We start from the raw sequence: 24,026 nt of genomic DNA, 5'->3' as shown, positions 1-24,026 counted from the left end.
AAAAAAGTGCATCAGAGTATTTAATAAGTGTAAAGGGTCCCCTGTTGTGGGCGGGGCCAGTGGCCCTCTCTCGCCATCAATCTCCAAGGGAGGCCACATTTCCTGGCACCTGCACCCTGTGGGGAGTCCAAAAAAAGGGGGACCATCTCTTGCCCTTAGTAGGGCGAGTCCCGGTTTCAGGCTCCGGCCATTAGGCGGGCAAGCCAAGCAAACGGGACAGTAGTCTCTGGCCCTTAGTAGGGTGAGCATGCAGCTTAAGGCCCTGACCTTAGGCAGGGCGGGCCAGCAAACAGGAACAGTCTGTAGCCCTTCGTAGGGCAAGTAAGCTGTTCTGAGCCCCGGCCCTGAGGCAGGGCAGGCAAAGCAAATGGGCACAGTCTCTAGCCCCACAGAGGGGCAAGGAAATTGAGGGCCAGGCCATAGACTGGCACGGTGGGCAGGCAATGGGGAAAACAGTCTCTAGCCCTTGGCAGGGCGAGGAAATAGTCCAAAGCCTGGCCCTCAGACAGAGTGGGCATGCAGCAGGGAACAGGCTCTGGCCCTTAGTAGGCAATCACCCCTAGATCGAGGTAGGAAGGGGAGAAGGGGACGCAGGCCCACCCGTCTCAACTATGTCCCAGCCCAGGGCCCTGGCAGTGAGGGGGTGTCCCATCACTGGGTCAGAGCCGAAACATCTGACTGTAGTCAGCTGCCCCTGGGCTACTTCCTCCCACCCTCTCCCTAGTATACCTGGTCCCTGGAATCATACCCCATCTCCTTGGGGTACTCTGCCCAAGTGAGGTTCCAGAAGCTCTCAGCCTCATCGCTTGATGGCAGGTCCAGCAACTCCTCAGAATTGTCCACGGAGGGCAGCTCCTCTAGGTTGCAGGGTCCTGGGGTCTCCTCTAGCTCACAGGGGGGTTGGCAGCTCAGGTAGCTCCTCCTTGGGTCACAAGGCCCCAGGGTCTCCTCCAGCTCACCGGGCTCAGGTAGCTCCTCAGGTCCTCTGGGCTCCAGGCTATGGGCAACTCCAGTAGCCTCTCCTCTAGATAATGGTCAGCACAGGACCAAGGGAGAGGCATCCTTCTCCCTCAGCCATCTTCTTCTGACTGAGTAGGAAAGCCTGCCTTTTATACTTCCTGCCTGCCTTCAGTCAGGTGCTGCCGTACTCCCGGGCTCCGCCCCCCCCAGAGGGGGTTTGGCTCTCCCTAGCAGTCAATTTCTGAGGGACGCCACACCTCTAACTACACTAAGATATAATTCTCTTATTTTATAGAGCTTGACATAGTATATCTCTGTAACAGATTCTGTAATGTATTGCAGGATCTGTTCAGAATTTCAGAAATACTCTTTCTTCTGTAAAAGGGACTAAAGTATGCAAGCCCTGTGTGCAGCAACAATCTGTGTGAAAAGTCAAAAAATAAAATGAAAAAATTATACAAACAAAGGTATATTAAACATGATCCGGTAAAGTTCTACACACCACACTTCATGCAGCAAAAAAATTTAATCTCAGAAATTCTCTAGCAAGTGGCCTACTACAGCAATTTTTACTCAGTCAAAGCTCCTGTTAATTTTAATGGGAGTTTTGCTTGAGTAAGAATTGTAGGTCAGGTCCTCCATAAATTAATAAGTTGTACTGAAGTCTCTCTGAAGATTTAGGGTTTATCCTGAAAACTGCTGAACACACGGACAATCCAGAAAAACAATTAAGCACATGCTTAATGTTAATAATTATTATTGTTTATTATTGACATCAATGGGATGACTCATGTACACAGAGTTAAGCACATGGATAAATGCTTTGTTGGATCATGGGCAGAAGGCTCAGCCCTTATAGCTTGATCCTGCAATCCTTATGTACACACGTATTTCCATTTGAACTCAATATCCTATAGTTTCATATCACATGCTCTATATTGCGATCTAAAGCCTGTCTTTTTTCTTGAGGGGTTGAAATTGTTTATGATGAGTCATCTGTTCAGTACCTTTGCATACGCAGTATTCTGTAAACTACAAATAGGCTATTAAGACTTATTTTGCAGGTCTTTTATCCTTTTTTCCTCTTTAGGAAACTGTTAATAAGAATTCTAATCCCTGGTATTGTCTTTTAGTATTATTTATTTAGGAACAGAAGTGGACATGGTTTTTTTCTTAAGACTATATTTTGACATGTACATATTTTTTAGGTCTTTTGTTTGCTACTAGGTTTCCTCTGTACTTTGAGGTCACTTACAATGATATCATACTCATTTTCTCCTCTTATTAAATTTACCACGTATTGCTGTTCCCTTTGCTCAGCTGATGTCATCAAACACTCTTAAGGGAAGTGATGGAAGCCCAGTCACTTTCATTTTATGTTTTATTCATCGTGATAGCTCCTATTTAAGATGTTTGAAACCAGTATTAACAAAGCACTAGAAAATATATTGTAGGGAACTATATATCTATCTTTGATATTTATAGGGCACCTACCACCTTGGTACCCAAGTGAACAATCTTTCTGTGCCAAGGGATTGACCTAGTAGGTCTTTTCCATCTCTAATTTCTATGAGTCTATAATATAAATGGGTGATGTGTATAACTATAGTGCTTGGCTAGATGTATTGTACTCTTGCTTATAGAATCATAGAAATGTAGGGCAGGAAGTGACCTCAAGAAGTTATCAAGTCGAGCCCCCTGCACTGTAGGAGGATCAAGTTAACCTAGATCATCCCTGTCAGGTGTTTGTCCAACTTGTTTTTAAAAGCTTCCTTTCATGGGGACTTCACAATTTCTCTTGCAAGCCTATTCCATAACTTAACTACCCATATAGTTAGAAAGTTTTTTCTAATATCTAACCTAAATCTCCTTTGCTGCAGATTAAGCCTATTACTTGTCCTACTTTCAGTGGACATGGAGAACAATTGATCTTCATCCTCTTTATAACAGCCCATAACATATTGGAAGACTGTTATCAGGTCGCCCCTCAGTTTTCTTTTTTCAAGACTAAGCATGCTTAGGTTTTTTTCAATCTTTCCTCATAGATCAGGTTTTCTAACCTTTTATAATTTTTGTTGCTCTCTTCTGTACTCTCTCCCCGTTGTCCACATCCTTCCTGAATTGGACATAGTACTCCAGCTGGGGCCTCACCAGTGCTGAGTAAAGTGGGACAATTATCTCCTTTGTCTTACATTCAATACTCCTGTTAATACACCCCAGAATCATATTAGCCTTTTTTACAACTGCATCCAATTAACTCATTCAATTTTGGATCCATGATACCCCCAGATCCTTTCAAGCAGTACCTCCACTTAGCCACTTATTTGCCATTTTGTAGTTGTGCATTTGATTTTTCCTTCCTAAGCGAAGTACTTTGCATCCGTCTTTGTTGAATTTTATCCTGCTGAATTCAGATCAATTGTCCAATTTGTCAAGGTCATTTTGAAGTTTAAATCTGTCCTCCAAAGAGCTTGCAACCCCTCCAGACTTGGTGTCATCTGTGGATTTTATAAGCATACTCTCTACTCCATTATCCAAGTCATTGAGGAAAATATTGAATAGTACCGGACCCAGGATTGACCCCTATGGGACCCCCACTAGATATGCCTTCCCAATTTGACAGAGAACCATTGATAGCTATGCTTTGAATACAATCTTTCAATCAGTTGTGCACCTACCTTATGGTAAATTCATCTATACCACATTTCCCTAGTTTGCTTATGAGAATGTCATGTGAAACTATGTCAAAAGCCTTACTAGAAGCAAGGTATATCACATCTACTGCTTCCCCCATCCACTAATTCAGTTATCTTATAAAAGAAGGAAATTAAGTTGGTTTGGCATAATTTGTTCTTGACAAATCCAGGCTGACTATTCCTTGTAACCCTATTTTCCTCCAGGTGCTTACAAATTGATTGTTTAATAATTTGCTTGTAAAACTCTTCTGATCTTGACTGTATTCCATTGTCTCAAATGAACTTTTCATCATTTGGAAGGAAGACATATCATCTTGAACCTTCTGTTTATCACATTAACCTACATTAGGTCTTTGTGTTGAGTTTTATCTTCCCAGGCTATAGAGGAACAATAAAATGGATCTTTCAGAATGTAACATATTCAGGGATCTCTTTTGATCTTTCCATTTTTCTCTCTTTCTCCATACCTTCTTTTCTCTCGTCTCTCTCTTTCATCGAAGTCTTGTTTCTATGCTCTGTCTGTGAGTATTTGGTCATATAAATCTGTTTCCCTCCTAAAGCCTGTATAATAAATGGGAGTTATTCTACTGATTCACTAGGAGTCTGATCAAGGACAAGGAGCAAAATAGATACATTTTCATAATTATGTACAGGGGGATGCAGCACCAACTCCTGCTAGTTATGAACTATTTCACTATCTAGCAAGATGACAGTTTGGCTTTCAAGACATTTTTTGCTGATCTTGGCAATCAGCTTTTCTTATATTTTCTGACATCTTACCATATACAAAAATAGAGCTCTGCTGAACAGGATAAACAATATTTAATTAATGTATAGTTTCCTCAATCCCAATTAACACTTATGTAATTCAAAACAAACTTTTTAAATGCCAAGTTTTATAGTGTTAACCTTGAATTCTAGAAACATTGTTACGTAAGGACTTTTAAAATACATCTGTACATACAATAGGGGAAACTGCCACAAATGCCAACTGTGTGGTTCACTATAAAAATAAATATTTTTTATGTCAGACAACTTTTTTTCTTTTAGATGCAAACCGCCTTTTCTGGACCTCCTGAAGTTAAAAACATTCTGCTTTTTCCCCCTCTAAATTTAACTGCAGATGTTTAACTTAATGAGACCTAGAGATAGAGTGGATCACAGGATGATGAACATAAGAAATGTGAAATCCTCTGATGACAAGTGCTATCTAAATGCAAAGTAATAGCGTTTGGCATTTAGCCTATAGCACGCAACTTCAATCCTAGCCTAAGGGCTTGTCTACACTAGAAAGCTTTGATGCTTTAATTATACCAGCATAGTTAAAGCAGTAACCCCATCCCAATGTGGATGCAGTTATGATTATACAGTTATAGCTTATTCCATTTCAGGAAATCAAAATAAGCTATACTAGTACAACTGCATCCACACTAGGGCTATTATAGCAAAATGAAACCAAAAAAATCCACGACCCTAACAGACATATTTATATCTATATAACTTTCATAGCATAGACTATGCCTGACTCCACTGACTTCAGTGGAGTGCCATCTGGATTGAATCTGGTCTTATATTTTAATGTAATAAAAATATTTCTTTCTGTGTATCTTGGTCAATTTGCAGTTTTGGTATAGCCATTCTGGCCCCAGGATATGAGAAAGCCATGGTGGGTGAGGTGATATCTTGTTTCCGACCAACTTCTGTTAGTAAGAGAGACACGCTCTGGAGCTCCAGAGAGCTCTTTTCCAGACTTAAAGATCTCCAAAGCATGTCTCTCTCACTAACAGACGTTGGTCCAATACAAGATATTACCTCTTCCCCCTTGTCTCCCTATTAGGGCTAGTCTACACTTAAAACTTACAGCTGCACAGCTACATTGCTACAGCTGTGCCGCTGTAAGAGTGCCGGTGTAGCCGTGATATCTCAAAGGGAGAGAGCTACCCTGCTAACAAAACAAAACCACCTAAATGAGTGGCGGTAGCTATGTCGGTGGGAGAGTGCCTCCCACTGATATAGTGCTTTCCACACAAGCGCTTATGCGGGCAAAATGTATGTCGCTCAGGGGAAGGGGTGTGTGTGGCTTTTTTCACATCCGAGTGACAAAAGTTTTGCCGGCATAAGCGCTAGTGTAGACAAGGCCTAAGTGTGACGGAAAAACAGGCCCCACTGCCCTGGGTAGCTAGAGTAGATTTCCTTTCCCCTCACCCAAGTTTTCACTAAAGGGCAAGGTAGTACCCCAGATCCTTCCTTCTCACACCTACAAACTCCACCCTCCCGCCTGCTGGCTCCCTTTCCCCTTGGTCTGGGGGTGCCCTTTTTTTCCCCAGCCTCCTCACATGCTGCCTGCTCCCTAGTGATGTGCTAAGATTTCCATTTGCTCTCCTCCTCCTGTACAGGGCTGCTGGTGGAGCTGCTGAGAGGCAGCTCTCTCTCTCTCTCTCTCTCTCTCTCCATTTTCCCGGTCTCCCCACCCCCTTTGCTTTCTTTCTCCATCTCTCTCTCGGTCTCGCTCTGTCTGGACCTGGCTGTACTTGGCGCAGCCGGAAGCTGCGGTGCGTGTCTGTGTCTCTCGGTGCCGGGCGGGGCTAGCTGTGGCGGGGGGGACCCGACCGGACCGGACTGACACCGGACTGACACCGGCTCCCGCGGAGGGAGGCGCAGGTCGGCTCCGGATTTCTCCCCTCCGAGAGAAGGAGAGCAGCCGCCGGCTCCTCCAGCCAGGTAACTGCAGAGCAGCCCGGGGCGGAGCCCGCTGTGGAGGTGCTGCCGCCGCCGGAGGGCTGGGGCGGGGGGCTGGGGGGCGATCCGGTGTGTGTGTGAACGTGGGGGCGGCTGCTGCCGGCAGAGGACATCCTGTGGGGCCGGGTGTGTGTGTGTGTGTGTTTGGGGGTTATTGTGCCATGATCCCACCCTCAGCAGCGCTGCCCTTGTGGGCTTCTCAAGGGGCGGGGGCTTCGCAGCGACAGAGCTGCCTTGGCTTCCTCTATGTGGGTCAGCGCTGCGCGGCTGCTCCGCTCCGCTCCCCCTCGTGCTCTGCTTGGGGGCCGTGGCCTGCTGCTGCTGGCCATTGCAGGCTGGCTCGCTCACTTGCTGCTCAGTCCAGCCTCTGAGAAGCCCCTCGTGAGCCCTGGGGCGGGGGGCACCTGCACCCAGCAGCAGAGAAGCAGGGAACCGCGGCTTTCATTGTTGTTATAGCTGTACCTGGCTCTTCTCCTTTTCAACTTCTTAGTCAGCCGAGGAGGAGGAGGAGGAGGAGGGAGGGTGTGTGACAGCACGTGAGAGCAGCCCTGCTGGATTGGGCCTGTTGAGGGTTTAGAGATAGCTAGCCAAGGTTTGTTTGATTGCCCCCCCTCCTCCGTCACCATGTCTGTCTAAGAGATTATCAGCAGGCCTGGGGTGGTTCTTTTAGATCTGATGGTGTCATTGCTGATTCAGGCAGGGCAAGGCGAAGATTGTCTAATTGTATTCTGCAGCCGGCGCTGCTTGGTGGTAGTTTGGCTCAAAATGTGCCATGGAACGCCTGGAGCCAGAGAAGCATGTTTTTAGATGACCAGAGATTTAGGTGAGCGATTAGCCTACAGGTAGACCTGTGTGGAAAGCAAAAGGTTAAACAGCAATTTAGGCTATACCATCTAAAGGTAGGACATGTAACAGAGAGACTACATACAGCGATGCTACGAAACCAAAGGAAGGTATTTGGGGGAAAAGGAGCAAGAGAAGACTCTCAAAGCCTACATCTTGTGTTTTAAAATAAATGGGCATTTTAAAGAAATACTCTCCACAGTTTCATTCTGCAGAGTAGACTTCATCATGAGCCCACCTGAAAGACTATAAAATACAGATGATATGTTTTAATGCCTGGGAATTGAGAGCCATATCTTTGCACTAGAGGAACACAGCTTAGGATTTACATCAAATCAGACTCAAATTTTATCACAGTTTATTTTTTTAAATAAAGAACTTCTAAAAAAATTACTGCCCAAGTTCCATTATCTAAATGTGTTCTACTAATACAATGATAGAATATATTTAAAGAAAAAATAATGAACTAGAGACAATTGTATTGACTGTTGTTAAAGGGGACTAATGTGTTTTAAAAAAATGTGTTTTAAAAAAAGGATATAAAGACAAAAGTGGCAATGGGTTCAGTGGGTACCATGCTTCATTGTTCTATGAAATCCTTTTCTGCAAACCATTCATATTTCAGCGAGTGAGTGGTATTTTTAAAAGTATATTGTAGATAGTGGGGGCGGTTAAAACCCCCACATAATTGCAAGCTGTTAAATACTGTTCCTTAAAGCTGTTCTTATTGCACAAGGTATTCATATATTAGCAAAGTGAATATATTCACATCCTAATTTTTATGCCCCAAACATATGGTAGCAGGTTTTTCTTTTTTTTCTTTCTTTTTTTTTACAGCTCACAGAACAGTAAACTTTCCTTTAGTTTTCGTTTAACACTATGAAATTTAAAACAAGGATTTCATAACGTTGTGTGATTCTGTATTTTATTAAACAAAATTGAATCGGGAGGGAGGGGAACAGGAAGCCTTTAAACAATGTAATACTATGAAGAGTGCAATTTCTGTAGGCAAGCAAGGCATGTAGGACAATATGACATTTTAGATCTTGGCTGTAATAAAAAGTTACATGGTCCTTAGACCGTTTCTGAGATTCATCAACCTGTTCTCCCTCAAGTAAGTGAACGCTGCTCAGATCTAGAAGATGCACAGGCACGACTCCAAGTGTAATGAATAAAAGATGTTTTTTCAATTAAATAAAAATGAAAAAAGAGTGTGCATTATTTACTACAGTAGGTCTAACACATTACATGGCTAGATCATCCATTATAGATGATGGCATGTACTACAATGAAAAAAAAATGCTTAATATCTTCAGTCCTATAGCTAAGGGTGAGTGATCTTGGTATACTAAGATCGTATATTAATCAAAGTAAAAACAAAAATATTTATCTATGTTCATATCAGATTTCCACATTCCAAACCATACCTCACCCAAATCTCTCTTGCAAGAGCAATAACTGAAAATCCTGATAGTGGCCTCAAAAGAACACTAAAATTATCATCTATACAGGACTGAATTTGAGGAATCTGGGATGTTACTCTAAATTATCATACACTGGAGCACGAATGTGGCCCAGTGGAAAAAGCAGGAGGACTGGAAGTCAGGAGACCCATATTTTCTTCCTGGCTCTACCAGTGACTCCCAGTGTGACTTGACACAAGTCACTTAACTTTTCTATACTTTAGTTTACAGCTTTTAAGGAATAATGACATATACCCACCTTAGTAAAATGCTTTGATGTCCATGCAAATGCTGACATGTCAAATATTTTAATGGAATGTTCTTTGTGGTTTTCCACAGACCTCATTGCTCCAAAAATCACAGGTCAAAAATAATTTTAATAGACATTTTTATAGGTAAAAATTGGGAAAATTACTTTACTTCTCACATTTATTTGGCAAACAAAACAGTAAGTTAACCTTGATTTGCACTAAGTTTTCAGGCAAGTAGATCTTATAATGAACTAAGGAAAAGACTTACTTTGACTCCATTATTCAATTTTGGAAAATTCTTTCCTCTTAATTTTAGATGTTTCTCTTGCATTTTGGATGCAAAAGGAAAGTTCTTTTTATAGCTAAATTAACAGTTATAAATTCCCAGGAATGGTAACCAAAGCTGTCTAGTCTACACTGAGAGCTCCCAAATCATTTGGAAAACTGGTAATAGTTTGTCAGACTAACGACCCAGTCAGACTCCTGTTTATATCAGTGAGAGCTTTTTCAGGCTCTGAGTCTTTGCATGTATCAGTACCTGCTCTCTTGTTCATGTACACACATGGGCTGCTGAAGACTGCAATCTCACAGTTGTAAGAGCAGGTTCCATTGAGTGTTAGCACACATACAAGAGAGCGACCACCCCTGTGAGTCACTGGCTGAGCTGAGCCAATGGCGGCTGGTGGTCTTCAGCATCTCAAGACTCACGCTGGCAGGAACAGCCAAGAGTACTAAGTATAAAAGCCTGAAGTGCTAGTACTGCTGTGCATTGGGAATCACTGGCCCTGTGAATAAGGTTTGTGGGCTAGTTAAAAGGTAGATAAGTGGCCAACTACATAATTGGCTAAAGTATCTGATTTATAGTTCCAAAGCAATACATTCAAATCCAGATTTCAAATCCTATGCGTTAACATTTTGGTCCATTTTTTCCATCAATATAACTACATATTAATGTGCTACTTTTCTGAAGCAAGACAAACAATGATTCAGCACGTTCTGTGTGTAACCATCAGTAGTTTAGGGAAAAGAACAATTCAGCCATATAAAGATTTCATGTCTAACTGAGCAGTCGTGTTAGAAAAGGTTAACTTTATAAATTATCAAGTTAAACAAGACCTAATCAAGACTAACTTAGTCCTTCTGGAGTTCATAATTCCACACATTGAAACTCTGATGTGGGATAAATTGCTTACAACTCTATCGCTGTGGGATATATTCCTGTTTGCTCTCATAAACGGAGTAAGGTTGAACTTGGCCACTATTAAGAGGGAAGACTTCCAAATAGGAACCAAGGTGCTATAAGAAATGTTGCTGGTGATTTAGTAGGTGGCACTCTTCATTCTGTGTCAGAAGCGAACACGTGCCCCCACAATAGTTCTGGAGCACTGTGATAAGAGCCTTTGTCTTTGGAATGAGCCATGAAGCAAGGGCCTGCGATCAGTAAAGATCACAGTGCTTTTTCCAAGAGTAATAATGTTACCCATCTTGTCCGACCCAGATTGCAGACATTCCACCAACCAACATTTCTTCTGCAGTTTCAATAGGATATGGCAGTATTCTTCACTTGTTCTAAGCTCCTGTGAGTTGTTAGACCAATGCTATATTCCGTATCGAAAGTGGCTGCATTTCCGTATTGAATGAAGTGGTTCTGTTTATAAAGTTCAGGCTAAATGTGGTGCATAGATGATGGATTTTATAATTATTATATGGCTGAACTGTCCTCATTTTCTGATTGTGAAATTTACTGGATCATGTAGTATATACATAGCAACTGTTTTTCATCCTCCTTTCTCAGTTCACTAGTGCTAGTTAAAAAGTCTGCCCTAGCTAGCTCTCTTATAGAAATGGACCAATTTTCACTAATCCAAGTCAGATTCAAATGAGGTTATTCCACTTTCTTTTGCAGAAACTCTCCCATTCTCAGGTACTAGGATAGCAAGGGCAGGATAGAGGTGTGCTCCACAAATCCATGGTGTCTTTCTCTGTAGTAGCATGAAGGAGGATTTGGGTGTGATGGGAAATGGGCAAGGTGAAGGGTCAGTTTATATGCCACAGGCCCAAACACCTCACTTAGAACTTGATCTGATTCCCTTGGAAGAGAATTGGAGTCTTTCCACTGACATTAGTGGGAGTTGATTCAGACTTTCTGAAGCCCCAGCCTACAGAGTGCAGTATTAATAGCAGCTACATGTCCCCTCCCTTCCCACCTCCTGAGCAGGCAGGAGGATTCCTGCCTAGTCTCTCTTAAATCCTGAGTAATACTCATATACTCAGATTTGAATGGACGAGTAACACATGAATTCCTTTATTTAGAAAAGATTACCATTGACATGAACAGCACGTTTTGTCTGAATAAAATAATTGAATTAGGAATGCAGGATTTGGCAGAGTATGGACATTCACGAGAGCTAGTGAGAAACAATCAGTTTGCCCTAACTGGTGGTAACAGCAACTGAACTGTTGACAAATCTGGAAGTTTTGCCTAGAGACTATTGTCTTCTTTCCCGCAATGATTTTTTTTCTTTGCCATTATTCTCTCTGCTCAAAGAAGTGAAACACTGACAACTTCTTTGCATTGGGGAGCATACCCTTTTAAATAGCACAAATATGTTTTAAAAGCACAACTTAGTTTGAACTCTAATTTAGTTCAGGATTTTACTGAACAGTCTTATTAGATGAGATTGCCATACTTCACCAGCTCCAACATCTGTGGCTGCATGCAGTGTATTCTCCAAGTTCAGCAGCACAGTTTGCTTGCATACAGTAATTGGACTTGTGGCATGTAATTAAAGGGCTTGCAAACCCTATGGAATGTTTGATTACATGAAAAACATTATGCTAATATATGGCAAAGAGAGCCTAAGAACATGGTATATCTATTGAGGGGAAAGATATTTAAAATCTTACACTTCATTGGTCACAAAGAGAAATAAAACAGGACAAAAGAGAGAGAACTGGGAGTACAGTGACATAAAGGTAGCATAAATGATTAGGAGGATATACTTGGAAATGGGTTGCCTTGGTTATTTTAACTCTATCAAACTGACAATCCTTGATTGCTACAGTAGATCATTAAATAATGAACTTTTGTTTTATCAGGGGTGACGACATTAAGAATTTTTCAGCTGTGGATGGGGGTTTGTTTGGTTTTTTTTTTTAAACCAGAACTTGGTATTCGTGTGTAATTAGATAATTAAGTGCTATTTCAAAGGATGCTAAGTATATATATGCACATACTTTATTCAAAAATGTGAATCAGTAAAATATTTCAAAGACCTCAGCGCGCACAGCATATGCATACACTGATTCTTGAATAATTATCCTGGCATGTGCTATTGCTTACCTGTAATTATATGAGACTAAATTGGGATGTGGTAAGAAACTTAAGATGTGTTTCTAGTGTTAGTCTCCATTTTGCTGGATGGGTTTTAAAAAAACTCACAATATAAAATATTGTCAAATATAAAATGCCACACTGTCATGTTGAATTATTTTTGTAAAGATTTAGTCTGTTAGAAAAGACACAAGAAAGAGGAAAAGTGAGAGAAAAATCAAACACGTAGTAGATTGACTGGTACTGCAGAGCCTGTTTGCATACCAACTCTATGAAGTCAAACAAAGGAAAAAGCTTGGGGACAAGTAGAAGAAAACAAGGAATAATCTGGATTTTCCCTTCTCCGTAGAGGTTTTTTCTGATGAAAATGCTTTTAAATTTTAACGCTGTACCTGAAGAGTGAAGTGCACAGAAAAAGCCCTTGTGGATACCATCCTGTATGCCTAGATTATATTTTATTAAAAAGAACCCATTTTCATTAATAGAACAGTTTCCATCATCTGGATCCATCAAGATACAGATATGAAAGTTCCTTTATAATTTGTACTATATTAGAACCACTTAAAAGTTTCAAATACTGGCAGGTTTTTTCCATTTCAAATTTTAACGCAAAAAAACCCCTCCCACACACATTTTTTGCCTAGTTTTTTCCAAGGCAGTTAAAGCTAGTCAAAATGGTGACAAAAATTAATCAAAATGCCATCAGAATGAAAAAGTATTATTTTAATTGTATGAAAAAGATTTAGAACATTTTTCCAGACAGCGCTCCTCTACACTTAGGAGCACTGGTCCTAAAACAGCCTGCAGCAGGGCCAAGGGCAAAATGAGAAGAAAGCTCACCAAAGGCTCAGGTTTGAGTACAGTCACCCTCTCTCTCTATGGAGATTTTATTGCAGGGATTCTTATTTAATCTAAATTGACATTAATTTGGCAAGTCTCTAACTACATTCTTTCCATAGAGCTAACATAAAAACAAAGTACTAACCATACAAGGTAGCAGTGCTGGTTCTCTAACATGCCATACCCTAGCTTCTGGCAAACACACTAGTCTTATCTCACTGTCATGTAAGTGGCAAATCCCCATTATTTTTTCTTCTTCTTCTACTTATGCTTTATGGTGAAGCAAACTCATTGCCCATGTTCTTTTCCTTGTCTTCCTCCTGCTCTCCTCCAAGGTGATGAAACTAAATAGGTTCAGCTGCACTTCATTAGTTCCTAGCTCCTAGTGCCTCTTGGCTGGGAATTAATCCCTAAAACCATAAACTGCACAGTGGAGCCTCATCTTATGGACAGCCTGAGTATGAGGAGCACCAAAGATTTGGGTTCCTCACTAGGCAATGCCAACACACCTGTAACAATTTAAAGGAGGTTACATGTCAGTTACAGGGGAGAGTAGCTATTCTTTGCATTTCCAACTTATCTTGGCTATGTTTCATGGCAATTAAAATATGATTGGATGTTTCTCCAGTTTGAAAAGACTTTCAGGAACATGTTGGGCTTTTTCTCCTAACTTAGTACATGTTGCATAGCTTTCTTAGCTAGCAGATGAAACAGGCCTTCCTGATATAGATTGCTACATACTACTCAACCCTGTAATACATTTGTTGTTGGCAAAGATGCAACCTTTCTCCAATAGTGGAGGCTTGTTTGTTTGTATATTTTGTAGTTCAGTTACATCTTATCAGAGAACATGAGAGAGCAAATGTTGGGGCTGCTGTAATTTGAAGACCATGATTGTGATTTCACCAAACAGTGCAAGGGGTTTAGTCACACATCTTCCAAATTACATCCCATGAGGTTGCACAGGAATAACCGAGGGCAGAATCTGCCCTGTAGTATCTCTAGTGGTGAAGATATTTGAGAAGGAACCCAGCTTGACTTTCAGATCTCAGGCTGATTTTGAAGGGGCTGGAAGCTAGGAAAAAAACCAAACTATCCTTGTACCTTTAAACTGAGTGAATATTGTAAGGAAGCAATAAGACCCAATAAACATGGAATCCTATGATACTATTTTTACTGATACTTTTCAGAGTAAAACTACACTTAAGAGAGCACTACCTTTCCTATGTTCAAAACTGGAATATTTGCTCTTCTGATTGTCATCATATTTTTTCACTTTTCATTTTCTTATGCTACTAGGCTGCTTACCTTTATGGACTCATTGCAGCTTATTTCTGCTTGAGACAAAGCAATATGGGTCTCTCCCGTCAGCCATCCAGAATGATGGCGGAAGCAGCCCCATTTTGCTGCTGTTTTTTTGGTCTGATAGGCTGGCAGATATTTGAGATGAAGGAGAAGTTAGTTTGCAGTTTTGTTTTTTCCTAAATTACCGTCATAAGTGTATTTGTAAGTATGCCTACAAAATATGCTTTGCCCATTTCCCCATAGGCTGTGATAGGCTCTTTGGGCGTGGAGAAAAAAGAAATAATGGTGACCCTTCTTTAACACTACCCACTATCCACCAAAATGAGATATCACCCACAATAAATTATGAAGGGCTAGGATCTTCCCTCTCCTTTCTTACACATGTGTGAAATAATGAACAGTGTTGATATTTAAATTATCATTAGTTGGCATCTGAGTTAACATCTTAGTGAGCACCTTTCAGAAACATTGTTCCCAGGCTCAGGTAGGCTGTGTCTTCAGTGGGGGGGGGGGGGGGGGGGGGGGGGGGGGGGGGGGGGTGTTTTTTACATCAGATTGTTGTCTTGACTTAGGCTGTAGATGATCCTTATTTCAGTATGGTGAGTCAGCCTAACCTCTCTTTAGAGTCTTTTTATAACTTGAGTTTTAGACCTTAGCACATGAGATTTGTGTAGTGTGTGGAGGGAAGAGAGTCTGTAGTTTCTTTAAGGGTAATCAATTCTTATTTTAAGAAAAAAGTCGTATGTTTTCACAAAATCTTGTACATTTTGGAACCTCTCCTGGTGCCATCTGTCTAATCCCATTCAGACAAAATACCTGGTATATTAAAAACAAACAAACAAGTTTTGGAATGTTTATGGCCAACTCGCTCACGGAATATGCAGATTAAATTTTGCAAAAAGAACAATGTACAACCTCTACCTTAGTTAGGTTGAGTGCCTACCCTGCACCTAGCACAGTACATACACACAGTGGATCTAGTCCAAGTTTATCCATTTCCAGGGATTAGCCTTTATTGTTAACGTAAATAAGAACAAAGTATAAACCTTTGCCAGCGCTTTTTCCTGAAAATGGATGTTCCTAGGGTTTTTTCCTGTAGAAAATCTTCTGTCTCTGCTTCTAGTTTCTTCTTCCTCAGTGATGCACAAAACTTATTATACTACTAGGGTTGAGCTAAAAGGATCCATCTGGCCTAACAGCCACGGTGTATCAGCAGAAGACCTCTGCATCTCTATGCAGGATCCTAATACCCTGATACATTTTTTTAAAAAAATTTAAAATACATAGTAATAATAATGATAAAAACCCTGTTTGCATATCAGTTGATTTAATAATGGTACTTTAGACACTCTCCCCCTAGTAAGGGGACTGGTAAGTAGCAAAGTGGTGTTTGTTCTGGTTGCTAGTGTAGCTTAATAATATGCAGTTTGTTGGAATCTAGTATTACATGCATGGTATCTCTGAGGGATTTACACTTTTAGCAATAATGTTTATTAGGAAATAACACATGCATATGTCATTTAGTCGGATAAAATGTTCACAACCTCAAATGGAACATGTGTGCATGAAACCTGTTAAGTAAATGAAGGGGGAGTCAGCATGCTTTGAAACCTAGCTGTTTATTTTATTTGTTCACATCAGGTACTTTTAGAAGGGAACATTAACTGATGAAAAGTCAGAGCTTAAAGAAGTAAATAGGAGACCTTCTTGGTTTCTTTAATTGAAGATGTGTAATCATTAGTAAAAATAACCAAGACAGAATCTTACCACAGTGTATACAAGGATTGGAAGGATCTAGAAATCCAGGGAGAGAGTGTATATTCACAACCCAGCAGTCAGTCCAGACTTAAGTAGAGTTCCATGTTGTGTCTGTAAATAGCATGTACAAATGACTGCAGGCACAACCTTATGCCAACAATTATTTGCAATTATATTTCAGTCACTTGGACATCTAAGTACCTAATTTGCAGGTGCCGTCAGGCTGTCCAAGTAACCAAAATTGCACTGATAGTCATTTGTACCTGTCATTTGGAGTTGTAAAAATAGGGACCACTTTTGGAAACTCATACCTTATATATAACTTAAATTTACTGGGGCGGAGAGAGGAGATTGTTTTTATAATGTTGCCATGATGCAAGCTAAGTAATTCTTATAAGGGAGATCAGTAAACCTGTCCTTATCCTAGAAATTGATGAAAGTTTAAATCATTGAAAACTACAGAAGAATGATAGTGCTGTAAAACCCGTGCCTATGTTCAAGTATCTAACATTGCTTCCATCTTTGGTTTAGTTTTTCAGAATGGCGGAGACACAGGTGTTGATGGAGAGGCTTGAAAAAGCTGTAATTCGACTTGAATCATTGTTTTCAGATTCACACAGATCCATCGGAATGGAGTGTAGAGCTGTAAATGGAGTCAATGGAGGTATGAGTGGCTCTTTCAAGGACTGCATGCCCTTTTTTGGAATGCCAGATATACAACTTGAAAGTGGAGCATGTTTTTTGTTCCAAGAGAGAGAACAATCCCAGTCCCTTGAGAGCTGCACATTAGCAGAAAACAATTTTTTCTTTTTGTAGGCTCAGTTGGAAAGTGTCAGGAGGCAACCTTAATCTTAATCATAATAATATATTAACATGCCCTAGAAAACTCAAGATTTGCCCTAGTCTTAAATATATAGTCCATATTTCAAGCTTTATTGCTCTTTCTGTTTTACTGTTTATATTGTTACAGAGTACTCACCAGTTGAAGATGACTGCTGAGACTAATTAGCAGAAGATAAGAGTGTTCTGTGAAAAGTCAGAACATATATTTTACTTAAGAAATCAGCAATGCAAACGTTGGATTTATTTTCCAGCTCCCTGAGTTTCACTGTGCAGAAATACTGCATTTAATTGCTTGATCTCCTTAATCACAGATGAGCTTGTGCGTAAGCATTTGCTTACTAATTGCTGCCACCATTGCAGCATTGGCCTTATTTTATACTGTCTTTCATCTTCTGCCCCCAGAAGTGCATCTCCAAAGCCCTGGAGTTTGAAACAGAGGAAGGAAGGCTAGGATCACAATCTACCCACACTTGTCTATACCATGTTGCCAAGCCATACTTATTCACACTGTGCAGATCTTAATTTAGACTACTGGTTGTCCTTGAAATTTCCAGGTTAAACAAAACTGCATGAGTGAATAGTCAGATAAGAACATATGACCCACACAGGAGCTGGGAAAATAAGTAACAATTAAGAACTATGTATTTTCAAAACATAGGCCCCAATCCTGCAATGAACTCCATGCAGGGAAGACCCCCTGCATTCCTTGAAAGCTCACTGCAAAATTGGGGCCATTGTTACTGAGGTCCCTGTTCTGATTATTTTAATCTAGCCATGAAATTTGCACCACTCTGTGCCTATGGGGGCAGCTACATCAGATGGGGGATTCACCACTGGGGAAAGGGCAGCTTTAGAATCCTGGTAGGGTTCCACAAGAAGCCAATCAGCAATCAGCTGGTCGGGCCCTGCTTGTTCTGGAGGCTGTATCAGTCAGTTCCAAGTTTCCTGGAGGAGCAGGGGCTACAGGATGTTCCCCATATGACACGGCTACCACAGGCAGTTATTCCAGATGGGAGCCCAGAACCTAGGCTGTGCTGACAGTGCATAGAACCCACAGCATGTGCAATGTCTCACTCAACCAGTTCATGGGTTTGGAAAGATGGTATCCATTCTAGCAAGAATGCTCATTTTGTGTGGTGTCATGAGCACAGCAATATGTTATATGCCTGTAGTGATATGTTTCAGGGCAGGTTTTCATATTCCAAATAGTCTCTGTGTCTAAACCTGATGGACCAAGTTTCTCACAAGGGATGAATTTGGCTCAGTAACATGACACACGCAATTCCCCTTCTGGGTTTATTCACACTGCTTGCCTTGACGGTGTTCCTCAAAGATGGAGGCTCTGGGCATACCTCCCAAAGACATGTTTTAAGCCACATTATAGCTCAGTATCCCTGTATAATCCTAGGGCTTTACAATTGCACCTGTCTTATAGGAAGGGAGTGTCTTTTTATTTCCTTTAAAACAGGAACTCATGCAAAAGTGTATGTGTTCTTCCATACTCAGCAATGGTAAATTATTTTACTTCAGAATATATATATGTGATTAGTTAAGCTTGAATGTATTTTGTATTCCATCTCTGTTGGTTAATATTTTTATCATACATGGCATGGGGGAGAAGAGTAGACATTTTAGTCCTGAGGATCATGATGGCAAGTTTGCAGGCAAAACATGCAAGTTGCTGAATTACAGAGAGGTCCACAGCAAACTCTAGGCTATGGTGTCATAAATCAGCAGCTTTGCTTCCTAAAAATAGGTGTAGCTGTGTTCTGGTTTTCTACTGTGTTAGTGCAGTTGATGGGCTGCTGTTTGAGTCTGTCTGCTCCGAAATAAAAAAGTTTAAAATGAGTGTCTTGGAAACTGGCACGAACTTTTACAAAGAATATAAATGGGCTTTGGAAAACATTTTCTTCTCCACTGTGAAATCTTTGTGTAGTAGGTCCCACAAGGGACCTCACATAAACATTTCAAATGGACGAAAGCCCAGAAATTTCTTAGAATTAAAGGTGAAAGAAAAGTAAGTGACATAAGGAGAATAGGACAGCGTAGACATCCCATCAGGCAGCTTAAGCACAATGCACTCAACACAGGCAATTCTAAGTCCTCATTGTCAAAGCTAGCATTTTCTGGCAAAAAGCCAAAATGCTGTTACTGCAAAAAAAAAAAAAAAGCTTTCAGGGTTATTAATCCGGGATCTGCACTAATGCAGTGCCAACTGGTTAAGACAGCATTGGGCAAAGCCTGGTGTCCCTTCAGAACAGACTTCAAGTTTTACCAAGTAGAGGGGAAGCTCAGGGAGAGAGACAGGAGAGAATTTTGACTCTGATTCTGCAAAGCACTTGTGTGGCTTAAATTTACACGTGCTGGACCAGGGCCATAGAGAGGATATGAGGGCATGTCAGGGAGCGAAAAAGGGACTGGAAAACATCCAGGAAAAGATTACTTTCTCTGGCTTAGATGATATCATATAAGGCTATTCAGAAAGCCAGTTTCGTGTAAGAAACTGACTCTTGCCTGGGTTTTCCAATAGTCCAGACAATCCATGTCCGATTTAAATGGAGTCCACGGTATCAGGAGACAGTGTAGTATACGCTATATGAAAAGTGGTGCTTGTACTCATCAGCATGATGTGTTAAAGGTCACATAGTCATGGAGATTTAATGCTTTAGTAAAGTTAGTTTTTTTCCAGTGACTGGATGAGCTTTTAACATTAATGGAATTTGCAGTTTTGCAAGCTCATACAATGAAACAAGGAGATTCCCATGTTGTCCTTCAATATACTAATTGGCAAGGAACTGGTTTCCTCATATCGTAGAATTGTACTATTGCCATATTGAAGTCATATTGTTTTTTAATGTCTGCCAAACAATGTATAAAGCTTCAGAAATGGGTGAGTGGAATAAACATAGCAGTGGTTCAGGACAGATTCTTTTAGGAGGATGACACTTGTTCTATGTATATTAATAGCACTGTGTTAATAAAAAGGTCTAAATCATACTTATCTAGCCATTCTGACTTGGCAGTATTGAAGAATGTTTATTTTAGCATCTGTTATTTTAGCACAAAAGAAGTTGACCACATCCCGTATACAGATTACATTATTTTCACACTGCTAGCCAGGTTCCGCTGGGAACAATGCTATTTGGCTGTTGCTGGAAATAATGGTTACACATTAATTTGGCAAAAATTACAACAATTTTTTCCCATTTCAACAGTATTTTTCCCTCATGTAGCAAAGAACAATATTATAAATTACTAACTTTATGAACCAGTTGTAATTAAATGCCTTTCTCCCAAAGGTGTAGCACCATACGTAGAAGCCTTTGATAGACTGTTAAATGGGAGTGTGGCTGAGTTTCTCAGGAATAGCAAGATCCTTGAAGGTGATGTGAAGACACATGTGAGTATTTTCCAATTCCCCCCCCCGCCCACACACAAAGTGTAACTGTGGTTGTCTCAAAATACACAAAATCTCTTCTACCAGAACTGATTGTGGAGGGCGAGGGAATTCTCATTGCTGTTGCTTTAATTATTAGTAGTAGTATATCCCAGAGGTCTCAATCAGACAGAACCACATTGTGCTAGTGGTTTTATGAACATAAAATATGATTCAGTCCCTATCCTGAAGAGTCTACAGTCCAATGCACTCCAATCTAATGCAGAAAAAAATAATCTTACACATACACTTTAGTATACAGAATAGGAATAATCCCATTCTTGCTTACAGTTCAGCAAGAGCATAATTATTTTCAAGATTGGGGCCTAATTAAAGACAAAGTGCAACAAGTGAGTAAAATGCAATATGAAGGAAGGAGGATCCTGCAACCATAAGATCAAATGGGTACAGAGGGTATTAATTTGCACAACTCAGTTCCAAATCTTCTTAAATTTTGGGGTTTTTAAATTTTAATCCTCATCTACTTGCTTTGTTTTTCAGGACTTTTGCCTATTTTATTTTAAATTATTAAACTGTTTTTAATCTGTCCAAATTTTTTTAAATCTGTGCCCATATCTTTTTTCTTTTGCAATAAATTTTGCAACAAGGAAGTTTTATAATGGCGAAGTCATTTCACATTGAAAGTGGTAATTTTATATGCCAACCCCTCCCTCCGTTTGTAATATTTTGTGATCCGGGTTTGTTTGGGATTTTTTTAAGCTGTCTTTCCTAATATTCAATTACAGTATACTCCCATTTACTTGAACCCTATTATCCGAACATCCGCATTATCTTAGTCCCTCCTGGTCCCCCAGCATGAGATACATGGTACAGAGGGTTAGGTATCTCATGCTGGGGGACAAGAAATGGATTCGGATAATGAGGAGGTTCGGATAACAGCACAGAACCCCCGGGCGACTGCAAAGAGGAGGAAGAAGATGAGCCCCCAGATGTGGGGGAGGTCACCTGGCTGCTGAATGGCTCCTTTGGCAGCACAGGGAACTCTCTGCAGCCCTGCTGTCATGGGAGTGAAAGAGCAGGGCCGTGACAGCAGGGCTGCAGAGGTCTCCCTATGCTGCTGCAGGGCCATTGACGCCCAACTCCTGCAGGTGCAAGAAGCAGGGAAGGCTGCGGTCCTGGCAGGGCAGAATAGAGTCCTGGCTGGGGATCTCTGCTCTGTCCCACCACCAGTACCACAGCCTAACCCGCTCACCTTGCAATTGCAAGGATCAAGTGTCACTGGCCGTGGCAGTGTAGGGAGAGAGCGGGGCAGAGCAGGGACCCCTGGCCTGGACTGTGACAAGGAAGAGGCGGATGAGCCCCCAGCCCTGGCAGAGACCACTTTGCTGCTGAATGGCTCCTGCCCTTTCTATTATCTGAATTCCCAATTACCCAAATAAAAATTGGTGTCCCCCATGCTGTTCAGATATTTGGGAGTATGCTGTATTTTCTGTGGTAGAGGGACAAAGAATGGATTCATCTGATCACAGCTTGCAACATCCTGTCTATCCTAGTAACATCATAAAACCACGTGCATACGGGAGGCTCATCACTCAAATTCAGCTAGCTGGTCCGAGCTGTGGGTGAAAGAGTATCAGGGATTTTTCCTCATCTCCGTGGAGTTTGTTACCATGCTTTTCCCCATATGAATTAATCCCTGCCTAATTCGTTGCTACTGCTGTTACTGTTCTACCCCCCAAACCCCGCAGCACGGAAACCATGCAGCCTCCAGTGGGTTTGCCCAGACAAGGTGTGTACTTTACCCTCACCTTGGTGGCTGAGAACATCACGTTCAAAATATCCTCGCGCCCAGTCTGCTCAAAGAACAAGAGTTCTGAGGTTGCTCTCTGAACTGTCTCTTGTACGGCTTTATACATTATGGTCCAATAGGGTTAGAGTGCCTCAGTCAGGGTGCTCTAGCATATTGGAATGTGGCAGGAGATCAGGCAGACCCAGAGTCTGACTATCTTTAAAAATTGCTGCAACACTTTCCTCTTCGAAAAAGCCTTCCCACCATAAGAATGACAATCCCAGCACTTCTAGCCTGAAACCCCTACCAGCAAAAAACAAAACAAAAGAATAAAGCGTGGGGGACAACTCCTAGGTGCTATGGGGATACAAATTATAAAATAATAATACAATCTTTTTTTTAAATCCAAAACAAAAATCATGCCCTAAACAGAGATTTAACCCCAAAAATGGAGAAGTGTCAAAGACACCATGAAGTCCTCTATGGGCTTCAGTATTGCAATTGCTTTTACATGGAAGGCACTCAGACCCAGTGATGCTGGGCAGCAGTATAAAACCCCATGATAAACAGGAAATCTTCATATTGCAGCCCAACAAACAAACAAACAAAACAATGACTTGGGCTAATTTATATATGGAATCCCAAATCTCCTGTATGGTAATGGGTACACTACAAATCCAGCCACAGTACTCTGCTAATTGAGTGAATCCACTCTAATCTGGCCACTATTTGACCTACACCATTTAGTCCACTTAAAAAAATGCTTAAGTGAAAAGATTTACTCTTCCTGAATGTGCCAGCAGTGCTGGCATATTGTGGGTGCTACTGGAATAGAAATACAATAATAACAAAGAGTCTTTGTTCAGAGCTACAGAAACCATTAACAAGTTTCCATCGTATAAAGAAAAGTGGTCATTCTGTTTGTAACCTATTAAAATATTCTGAAATTTTAGTCTCTGAATTTACAACATGAAACACAGACTATACTTGCCTTATGTTTCTACTTGCTGCTGCAACAACATCTGTGCTTTACCTTAAAAAGCGGAACAAGGAGTGTTTTTCTTCTGGGTGTCTTATAGACCATGTGTCCTAAGCATTATGCTTGCAGCTGCTGTCTCTTTCACATAATGAGCTGAAGGGAAGGTTGTATTTTGTTTCAAAAAACACCTGTTGCCTAGAAAACCTCACATACCTGATTGATCAGGATGGTAATATGAGAGAGAGCGCATAGGGGATGTTATATTATGCTAAAGAAATAAGGGATTTAACATGATGCACTTCATGTTGATTGCTGTAAGAACAGTGTGGTTTGCCTTTCTGATGAAGGGAAGGGTACAGCCACAATTACTGTCCACTGTAGTGCCCCACTCCTATGTTTTTCTTAATTTACTGTATGCTAAACAGTCTTTGGAAAGAGAACAAAATGAAAAAGAGAACTGATAACTAGCTTTAGTAAGCTCGGCTGAAGATAACAGCAGAGTGGATTTCAGAAAGATTAGTTTATTACAGAAGAGTTCAGCGTAGACCCAATCCAATTAGTAATAGAATGGTTTTGAATTCAAACTACAGCATGTCCAGTGATGATTATTTTGGGAGGTTAACTGCACTGAAATAGCTAACCACATTAAAAACCAAAAGCTAGGATTTTTGTACATCCTATTGAAAACAAGCTATGCTAAACATTTTTAAGGCCAGATCTGTGGCCACTGTGCTGTTATCTTCAGCAGTCAACGTGTGCAACTTGTTGCCAGGGAGAGTTGTGAAGGCAAAATATAACGGGATTCAAAAAAGAATTAGATAAGTTCATG

At 40.9% G+C, this 24,026-nt stretch overlaps 1 protein-coding gene across 2 annotated transcripts in view; it reads left to right on the top strand.

Annotated features, from left to right (window-relative positions):
• Positions 1–6,149: 6,149 nt before the first annotated feature.
• CAP2 (cyclase associated actin cytoskeleton regulatory protein 2) overlaps positions 6,150–24,026 on the top strand; it is an 81,296-nt gene continuing 63,419 nt past the window's right edge. For both annotated transcript variants that reach the window (XM_067568352.1, XM_067568351.1), the window contains exons 1-3: positions 6,150–6,377; positions 16,721–16,853; positions 20,332–20,432. In XM_067568352.1, coding sequence (XP_067424453.1) covers positions 16,730–16,853; positions 20,332–20,432 — 225 coding nt within the window. In that variant the 5' untranslated portion in view covers positions 6,150–6,377; positions 16,721–16,729. The remainder of the gene's footprint in view (positions 6,378–16,720; positions 16,854–20,331; positions 20,433–24,026) is intronic.

This window comes from Emydura macquarii, unplaced genomic scaffold (assembly GCF_026122565.2).
Source record: "Emydura macquarii macquarii isolate MOO-44397 ecotype Brisbane River unplaced genomic scaffold, CSIRO-AGI_Emac_v2 contig_2890, whole genome shotgun sequence".
In the NCBI taxonomy this organism is placed as follows: Eukaryota; Metazoa; Chordata; order Testudines; family Chelidae; genus Emydura; species Emydura macquarii.
The sequence above is the reverse complement of the archived record's forward strand: the minus strand, read 5'-3'. Positions and strand labels throughout refer to the sequence as shown.